The sequence below is a fragment of the Rhopalosiphum padi genome, chromosome 3 (assembly GCF_020882245.1).
Source record: "Rhopalosiphum padi isolate XX-2018 chromosome 3, ASM2088224v1, whole genome shotgun sequence".
NCBI lineage: Eukaryota > Metazoa > Arthropoda > Insecta > Hemiptera > Aphididae > Rhopalosiphum > Rhopalosiphum padi.
This window is the reverse complement of record NC_083599.1, coordinates 40,736,796-40,747,878: the sequence shown is the minus strand read 5'-3', so window position 1 is coordinate 40,747,878 and position 11,083 is coordinate 40,736,796. Positions and strand designations below refer to the sequence as shown.

General features: G+C 26.3%; 1 protein-coding gene across 1 annotated transcript; it reads right to left on the bottom strand.

The window, feature by feature from the left end:
• Positions 1-4,089: 4,089 nt before the first annotated feature.
• On the bottom strand, positions 4,090-10,041 carry LOC132926441 (cyclin-dependent kinase 9-like). The gene is made up of 7 exons (XM_060990797.1): positions 9,599-10,041; positions 8,345-8,429; positions 5,896-5,986; positions 5,652-5,818; positions 5,447-5,565; positions 5,113-5,383; positions 4,090-5,051 (listed from the first exon to the last, which is right to left on the bottom strand). Exons 1-7 carry the CDS (start codon positions 9,850-9,852, stop codon positions 4,797-4,799), a joined length of 1,242 nt encoding a protein of 413 aa, XP_060846780.1. The 5' UTR covers positions 9,853-10,041; the 3' UTR covers positions 4,090-4,796.
• Between the last annotated feature and the right edge of the window lie 1,042 nt (positions 10,042-11,083).

Genomic DNA, 11,083 nt, shown 5'->3' with positions numbered 1-11,083 from the left:
TTATTATTAATAATAATAATTTTTAAATATCTTATAAACCATTACCTACTCACTTGTAATGCGTTTGTATAATAAAGTATACGTAAAGACGAAAAGTTATTAATTTTATGTGTATAATTTTGTCAATTAATTTTGAATTACACCCCTCTTTGACATTTTTTAGCTACGCGCCTGTCGTTTATTGGTATAAATGTATAATAGGTACCTCATCATGCAGTGATAGTTTAATAGTAAACGGGGGAATGTGAGAGGATATTTCGATATTAATCATAAGACAAGTTATATAGCGAGTACAATTTAACGTATTATACATATATTTATCGGTGGACTGTGATCTATGTCCTATATGTGCGGTCGATTATATTTATTATTATTATATTATTATTTCTAATGACGTGAATTTTCGAATATTTTCCACTTTTTATAGGATTTTAACTATTTTAAGACTTTCCCAGTTTTTCCAACCAGTTCTTTTCGTATTTGCGTAATGTGTGTCTTTTGAAAGCCATACGTGTACAGTTTTTTCGCGGTTTGCATTCGTAGCGGTCGCGATCGCAATAACGAGTATGACCGCCAACGATGGTCTTCCGGACGTTTTTCTTCGTTTTTTTTATTTTCTCACATAGGATTGCCCGATCGCGGACGCCGATACCTACGAGATATTTATTCTATTTTTTTTGCTTAAATTTACACGCATATTATATTACGTAGAGCACTGATGCTTGATTCGAAGCCCATTTATTGATGTAAAAGTACAATACTGTTTTTTTAATTCAATAAATTGCATTTTGTTGTATTTATATTGTTTTGTTATTCTTGGTAGCTTTAACGGGTTGTGCAGTGTTGCTGTATATCATAAAAGTGTTTCTCGACATCGTTTGTGTCGCACAGTACTGTATTCATATATTTGGGTGTACATTTATATGTAATAATACATGATAGGTTTTTTGTAGGTGAATTGGTGAGTTAATAACGTTTAATATTTATTAGTTTATTACCAACATTCAAATGTACATTTAAGAAACGTACACAGTGTATTTTATAGATATAATTTATATTAAATAAAGAAATGATCTGTACTTAGATAATGATAAAAAAATATTTAAAAAAATGTGCTCCCCCTACTATATGACTATACGTATATGTATGGCAATAATATTTTATGTTTTTGTACACTAAATAATGCAAATGTTATTAAAACATTGATACTGCTGTCAACTTTGCGATATTATTTTTTTTGCAACATTTAACCTCATGGAAGGAGATAAATTTCCCATTTGGTAATTTCAAGTATTGTATATTTCACTCATAGTATTATAATATAGTAAATAAGTGCCGACAAATACATTAAATAGTATGTAACAGTTTGTAACATTTAATTAATAATTAATTTACATAATATAAATCTTACTTATGCTTCTAGAGTGTAATAGTTATCCAAAACTCAACTAATAAAAATCAATATATAAACGTTATAATGTATTTTTGTTAATAGTATATAGTATTAAACAATAGTATTCATTAGCTACCATGTGTTTGTTAAATTTTGACCAAGAGTAACTAAATTATTTAATAATTAATAATCATCAATAAGTTTTAATTTATGGCCTTATTTGTTTATATATTATATTAAATATTTTAGTACAATTCTACACGTTTCAAATTTATATAATTATATTCTTATATTGTAGAAAAAATAGGTACCTACCTAATGAAACACAATGTATGTATTAAAATTATACAGATCATATTGTATGAGCATTAATATTTAATTTTTTGGATGAATTTGGTACATTCAAATAGTATACAATATATTAGTCATATTATAAAATATGTATGTAATAATACACATAAATCGGTAATTGTTGACATATTATGCATTAAAAAGACAATTAATAAGGATATCTGAGTTTCATTACATACGAATAATACAAATCGTATGAGTGAAACATTGCTGGACGCAAAATTCAGAAACGGTTTAAGTGCTCGAGATTCGGTACTGTAAATACATATTAATTCATATAATAAGTACGATATGTTATACACTCTAACAGGTGTTTGTATAGGAACTTTATACTATTCGAGGTTCGAATATATATTAATTTTGATTTCACTTGCTAGTTGCTACGCGCACATCATCTGCAGCGATCCGACACAGTCGGAATGCCTCCTCGATGATATCTGATAACTTAATTTAAGTTTTAACATGTAATTCGACTTTAACTTTTTCTCCTATAAAAAACAGCATTAAACTTTGATTTCAGGAGGTATAACAATCCGCCGTAAGTTGATTACCTATTACAGGTGTCGATTTGCATTGGCGTTGGCACTATTATGTGTACAATAACTTAACTTGATTTTTGATTTTTCTAATTTTTTATGCAATTTTTTTTAAATTTATAAACATTATTATATTAATATGAAAAAATAGTTTTGGAATGTCGTTCTTAAATATAATGTTATTATTATTTATTTTATATTCCATATAAAAATGTAAAATACATTCACTTGATTACTTTAAACTAAAATCGTTTTATTTAATATTCACAGTCATCTTCTCTAATTTGATAAAATGTTTACTCGAATATAAAAATATTTCAATCTAGAAACTAATCAGTTTCTATTCGTGCCATTAAAAAAAAAAAAATAGAAAATTCAAAAAATAAGTTTAAGTTGTGCACGTAAGTGCATGATAAATAAAGATAAACTTGTAGGTACACGGAATGCAATTCGGACAGACCTCTCCAAGAAGTGGCATGCAATTTGGACATTCCAATTTATGTTTATTTTTTTGGCATGCTATTCGGATGCACCGAAATATAAATACTGTAATGATGTGGAACAGTAAAACACCATGCAATTATTTAATATTATATAGTTTTGAGTGTTATTACTCATATTTTTTATCATGCAACTAAGTAAAAATTAATTCTAAACCTGTATGAAAACACCCATAATGCTTATATAATATCATTTTTTTTTTTATACATTTTGTGTACCTAATTATTTTATGGTTAAGATGTCTGATATTGGTTAATAGTGCTTTACACCATTACAATACAAATTGTTTTTTTTATTAATTTTCTGAACCTAAAACGTAAATGTTTCTATCTTTAGACAGAATTAACATGCTAGTTGTCATTCAACTTACACATAGGATGTCAGTCATATGCTTTAAATAAAATAATATGAACTGTTATTTCTAGAATGTATTAAATACATAATAAATATCCATTTAAATAGGCATTGTTATTTTTATTGTTTTTATTAATGTTCAATAACTATTATTAAAACTAATTAACATAAACAGCTTGGCGAATATTCATTAGAAATAAAAAAAATATTTAAGCCGAATCAATAAATTTTAACCATGTATAATGTTTACCTTATATTATGTATGGTTTACGTTACACGTGAAAAAAATCGACATGGTTTAAATTGTTTAAAATTGTATAAAATCGACGAGTAAACTATTCGCCCTATATGTAATCATCCTTAAGATTAATAAAACGGTTAGTTCAGGTTTTAACATTACTAAAATTGTGAGCTTTTTAATGACTAGACCTTACAACAAACCAGTCATAATAACTATATTTATTGATTGTGTGTCATAAATAATGAAAAATACCACAAATTTGTTAATAAAAAATTGTTAATTAGTATAATTATTTATTAGTAGATTAGGTTTTTTTTAATAAGAAACTCTCAACGCAGTAGGTACGACGATAATAGAAATTATATTGAATATAATAAATAACAAGACTTTTTATTATAAATACCTACTGACTATATTCTAATACATTTGTTTAGAAGAATAGTTTACATATTATTGTACTTGTTACTATAGGAACCTGATAATATAATATTACGATATTTAAAATTCAAACATAAGTTCATGACTTATGAAAATAACAAACAAAATTAACAAAAAATAAAAATAATTAAACATAACATAACATAACATATAAAATATGTTTATGAAATAAATATTATATTAACTTAGTTCTAATATTAAATAAAAAGTAGAACAATAATAAATGTATACAACATTAAATTAATAATTTACTTAAATACATATATATAAATATATATAATTGCATAGACATTAAACATTTTATGTACAATTTTCAGATAAAAAAATTATTATAAATTCTAGAATTATCAGTCTTTTAGTTTTTCATACGTTTTTTTAATTAATTATTCAATTAACAAATGTACAAGACAGCTATAAACGACATTTTTTTAAAAATCAATCTAGAAAGCCTGTGTTTGCATGTCCGTTTCATCCCCCCCAATGTAGAAATTAGCATGAATTGACAAGATTATTATCATAATTTGCATGACACAATCTAATGATAAATAATCAATAAACCTTAGGGGAGCTGTTCAAACGTTTCATCAGCTAACTCCCTCACACCATGATTGAAAAAAAGGATTTTCGAATTTTTTTTTGCTGCCAATAATTAGCACGAATTGTACTTAAAAATTCTGGTTACTTTTTAAATTTGTGCTGATTATATTATATTAAATGAAGAATGGTGTTTGACGTATGTGTTTGTTATAATTGATGCATGTGTAGTACATTTTACTCTAGGATTAATCTTGAAGGGGGAAGGGTGAAAGTTTCAAATGCAAATCATGATAATAGTCTTGCCAATTCATGTTAATTTCATGCTAATTTTTAGTGCAAAAAATATTTTATACTTACTTGCTGTTTTGTTTAATAACAAAGTCTTGGTCATAGCTGTTTGAGCTTATAGATTATAGCTTATAACTGTATGGATTTGTCTCAAGAGCTATGGTTTAGCCCGATTTCCGCATTTTTGATTATTATTAAAAATTTGCCGTTGAAGCATAGTATATTCGTGACATTGATTTTTGATTTGAGCCATCGCTTTAGACAAATCACTTGGCATAGGATCTTTCCAAAAAAAATCATGGTTCAACGCTGTGTCAGCGTCTAACCTCTTACCCGGGTCCAATACTAATAATTTATCGAGTAGATCACATCCAAGTTTGCTATTAATATGACGCATAAAAAAAATATTTACCTGTAAATAAACGTTTAGTTAAGGTCTAAGAAACAAAGTTTGAAAAATTTTAAATACTTACATTTCGTGTATTATTTTTTGGTAGTGCAATATTTCTATATATCTCATAATTGACAACTTTAGGCCATACCTCTGGAGTTATTGACCCACATAAAGAAGTTATTAACTTTAATTGTTCTAATTCTGAAGAACCTTGCATAATTGGGTAACGAGTCCAAAATTCAGCCATAATGCAGCCAGCTCCCCACATATCTATTGCGGGCCCGTAATTGCGTTCACCAAGCAGTAACTCAGGAGGACGATACCATAGTGTTACTACACCATTGGTAAAACTACATATAATTAATAATGATTTATTAAACAAATAGTAAGTATTTGAAAGATTTTGTAATTACTTATTTGGTTTATTTTCCTTCGGTGTACTAAATGCGCGAGATAGACCAAAATCTGCTAATTTTAGAGTTCCCCTTTTTGTGACTAATATATTCGATGATTTCAAATCTCTGTGTAAAATCTATATAGGTATCATTAGGTAAATCATTAGTTTAGTATTTATTATATAAATTTATATAATTCTCATTATCTGGAAAATATATTTACCTTGTTTAGGTGTAAGTAAAATAAACCATTTAACAACTGTCGCATGAACTGTTTAATGTCAGCTAGCTCAAATCGTAATTCTCTGTTTGCTATTAAGCCAGCTAGATCATGTTCGCAGAATTCGAATACCAAAAAAAATGTTGATCGATGATTATTTGCTTTACAGACTATAAAACATTTATTTTATATTTATTTTTTAGAAAAAAATATTACTCTTTTTATTTTATTCTCAAATAAAATTTACCTTTAGTATGACAAACTTCTATCAATTTGATAACATTTTCATGACTCAATTGTTTTAAAATCCGAACCTCTCTTAATGCTGTCATTGGAAACTGAAATTTGAAAGTATATCAACACGCATAATTAGTATTACACTATTACGGAATAGTATTACAAAATATCTCTAAAAAATTGTATGTTTTTATTTATTTAGTATTTACATAAATAAATAAATGTAAGAACTTATTTAATATTTATGAATATGATAGATAATAATGTATTTTTTTTTTATAAATGGTTAAAAATATGAAAATACGGAGAAAAATGCAAATTGATATATTTTGGTTAATTATTATTACGAGTATATTATTTTTAGATATAGATAAACAAAATTGAATGAAATTAATTATTCTATTGTTTTTGCTTTATATATATATAATATATTAATATATTTCATAAGTATAAAATTTGATTTAATTACCTACCTATAGTAGATTACTACATTTTAAATTATACCAATGCGATTTGGATTTTTGATCATATTTAAATGGAAGTTAATAATATTAAACCACATTGCTTATAACTCAAAATGAATTGTCACAAAATATTATAAAATGTGTGTAGTTTTAGTAGAGCAAAACAAATATAATATATATAAATATTAATATAAAAATCATTTTCTTTTGTTATCAACTAAATACCACTTATTCTAATTATTTATAGATTTATGAAATTATGTAATAACTTTATCAATATAGTGAAATTATTTTATAATTTATAAATTATTTTATTTCATGAAATAAAGATTTGAAAATTTTAACATTTAACAGTTTTTAGACTATTTTGAAAATACTTGGTTAGGCAAATTAGACAGACGGAATAGACGAAAACAACCGAAAATTGAAATTGAAATGTGGAACTGTTTTCTAAAAGTAGAACTAGATATAGCAACAACAAATAATTCTTTTGAAGCTTAGCATAACTGTTTTACGTCGATCTTAAGTGGAAAACATCCATCAATATGGCGTTTTGTTGAAGCTTTAAAGAAAGAAGAACGCATAAATCGACTCAAAATTGAGCAGTATATGTATATCTGGCACTGACCCCCCCCCCCAAAAAAAATAAAAAAAATACCAAGATAGGTCTAAGAGAATTAAAAAAATTTGCACTGATTATAATGATCTGTTCATTCTGGATTATCTACGTGGAATATCTTATCATTTTCAACTGCAAACTTAATTTTTAATTTTACGTACTTTTTAGCAATTTTAATTGATTTCATTTTTTAAATGCAATTTAAATAATAATACTATTTTTTTTATTATTTATTATTTTTTTTCTATTTTTGAATTATTTAGCAATTTTAATTAATAAAAATAATAATATAATTTTTAGTTATGCGAGCAATTTCTCTTCAATCAAAAGTTTTCGAGCAATTGTCATGCGATCAATTGATTTCGATCAATTGACATGTATCCACCAAAAAGTATTAATATGTATTAAACAACCGTATTGTATTTGATGTCGTTATCGAGTAATCGGCTATCACAATCTAATTAAACCAATAATGGTGTATAATTAAAAGTTGTAAGTATTTTTTTTTTGTATTCATATAGGTATATATGTAGATGATTCCGCGGAAGACAACAGATAATCCGCAACGCGGATAATCGAGAGTACATTGTATTTAATAATAATATAATAAACACAGTTTACTATATAGTATTATGATGATAAGTACTTAATAATTAATAATCATAATAATAGTAGATATAATATTACAATATAACTAATTAAATAATAATAATAATGTTATACCATATTTTAATAATATTGTATTGATATTATTAAAATATCGCTAAAATATACCTAAATATATTATTATAAAATTTATTTCATTTTCAGTAGATTTACATAATATAATATAGTAGATATAATATGCATGGTTAAATTATAAAATAATTAGATTATAGAAAATAACCATCATGACGTTCATTATTTATCATTTCATGACATAAATAATTTGTGATCTAATGTTCTAATACATAGATTTTATTTTATAAATGAATATATATTTAAATTTTAACTATTATTTTACTAGAATTATTATAACAGTCAAGGTATAAAACTAATTTGGAAAAGTATTTGACCAATTGTCTTGCAGTTATTTGTATGTTTATTGTATCAATAATAGGCAATTAAAATAAATAAAATAAAATATAAAAATAGTTGAATACCTAGTTAAAAGGATATTATTATTTTTTGACTATAATACAATATTATAATACTGATTATGTATGATACTGGTGTGTTTAGGTTTTGTTTTTAAGTCTACCATTATTCAGTATTGAATTTTATTAAAATAACTATTATTGTATACTTAACAAACAAGTTATTGACACTAAAAATATTTTATATTATTAAAATAACTTAAATTACATTTTATAAAATATAAACAAACATTAACTTACTCCTTCTAATTCACGCAACGTAAGAATTTTTTTCATAGCCACTATAACATCAGGATTATTTATATCATATGCTTTGAACACTTCACTGAAAATAATTTGTAATATTAAACTCTTAAGACAGTAAATTAAATGTATTCATAGTCAATTTATTACGTAAACAATAACAATTGTATTAATAATATACTGGATTGATAATTGACGTAAATATTATAATAATGTTGTTTATTAGAAAAAAAATAATAACTTAACACGTCATCGTCACTTTAATAATTAGATGGGTATAAATGCAGTCTAGTATCCACGCAATTTTTTCGATTTTTTCTCCAAAATGTGTGTTTTAAAGCACTGAATACAAAAGTCTAATTCAAAAATTCTCGCAAATCATTATTTTTGAAGTTATATCTTTCCTAAGTTTACTACGATTTTACGCATTTACGCATCATGCATGTGCGAAACGTTGTATACTTTGCTTTCCTACATTTTCGTATTAATATAAATTATTATTAATACATATTTTAGTTTTTACCCTGTGACCTACATGAAGTGGTTTTGCATAACAAGTCGAGGGATATTTTCGGTTTGCGGAGCGGAGCGACGGCGCCGAGTGCTGATACACGCGTAGTCACTGCCGAGGGATATTGTGATATCGAGTTGTGATATTGAATTAATTTGTTTTATTAGAGTTATTAATATTTGGAAAATGAAGGATTTGTACACGAAAATAAAACATTATCAGTTCTATTGCCTTTTGAAAGTCGTTAAATATAATAATCTAAGTATAATCTGAATTTCTCATCAAAACTACTTTAGATAACAATATTATAACAAGATAAAACAAGATAATTAATAAGAGGCGACAATCCAATACGAAAACATAGTAAAGCAAAGTATCTAAATAGCGTTTCGCGCATGCATGTATAAATGCGTAAAATCGTAAATTTTGGAAAGATATAACTAATGATTTGCGAGAATTTTTGAATAAGACTTTTGTATTCAGTGCTTTAAAACACATATTTTGGGGGGAAAAAATCGAAAAAATCGCGTGGGTAACTAAACTACATTTGTTCCAAAAACATTTTTTTTTTTAAATTTCAAATTTGGTATTTTTTTTTTATATAGGAAGATACCTAGTAGGTATTAATTACTAATTATGAATTTGGGAAATTATCAGTTATAAGGTTATAACTAAATCATAACAGAAAAATTTAAAAAATAATAATGATTGCATTAATAAAACAAACAAATTATATTTACCCATAGCTTCCTTTGCCGATCTGCGCCAATGGTTGGTATTGATTAACGTCCCTGCATAAACCAAATCCGTTACGTCTTTCATAATCTTCTAAATATTTTTCTTTTTCCAATTTCAAATTAATGGTAAGTTCCAACTCCGGTGACTGGGATGACAAAAGCTCTGGTGAATAGTTATTATTTGTTAACGTCATGAATTTATTGAACTCATTTGAAAATTCTTGAGAAGTCGGTAACGATTTTGTATTGTTTTCCATGGTTAGTAAATAATATGTGTTTATGAAACGTATCTTACGAACACGCAACGACACTAAAACAATAATTGCAAAGTTACAGTACAATTTTTAAAAGCGAAGAAAAAATATGGCAACTGGTGGAAATCGTGTCTATAGAGCGCGAAAATTTCAAACGAGCAGTACCAGGCAACAAGACACGTTCAAGACGAATGGTGGCGCTTCTCTGCTAGTCTCTAGGGCCTACTGCATGCAGTAGTCAGTACGAACACGTTTGGGTGACTACAGCGCGCTGCGTGGAGATATTTCGTCGATTTCCGGTAAACATAATTACGCACTTGTCCTATTGGACCAGATATGTACCTGGAGATCCGACCTTTACATTTAAAAATATCGAGGTTCACTAGTTCATGGAGAAATAGATAAAATAGATAACAATTTTTTTTTATATATATATTATTTAGTATATTTTTATGAGGAAGAAGAGGTACTACATGCAGCCTCTACAGGTACGAGATAGCAAATTATCACTTACCTGATTGGTATTTTCTTTCACCAAAGGTAGGCATTTCAATAATGAATATTTTTTTTATAATCCAGTTGTGTAGTTAATTTTTTTTTTTAACATCTAAGGTTTGAAAATTGGTAGGTATAATTGCAGCTGCAATCAATAGGAATTTGCATTATTTGCAGCTGCTAAATTAGTTTAGCGATCACGCGATTTAGACGCGGCGCGTGACAGTTAAGTACAGTGTTGTGCGCATGCGTAAAAGCGTAAAATCGCAAACTTCGGAATGATATAACTTCCAAAATACCTAATGATTTGCACAAATATTTCTGCACCATCGCTCTTAACTCGTTGAAATACACAAAAACAAAAAAAAATCGAAAAAATCGAAAAAATCGAGTAATATCTAAACTGCAATTGTTCCTGAAAATGTAGGGAGGAGATATCAGAAAAAAATTACATAGTTACAAAATATTAGTTATATGTTACCACATTGACATTAAAACTGGTATTATTTAACTTCAAAAAAATGTAATATTGTTTACTGTACTGTAAATATATTAATTGTTTGTTATAATATGATTTAAGTATGGGAGACGTTAATTCACGATATCATAGGCTTTTTTAAATCAGTAATTATCACATCAACTTGGCTTCTATTTTTCAATGACATTGATATGTTTGTACCCCTATGTCTTACTATCAGGAGGATTGTCACCTCTATTTCTATACCACTTGTCTATTATT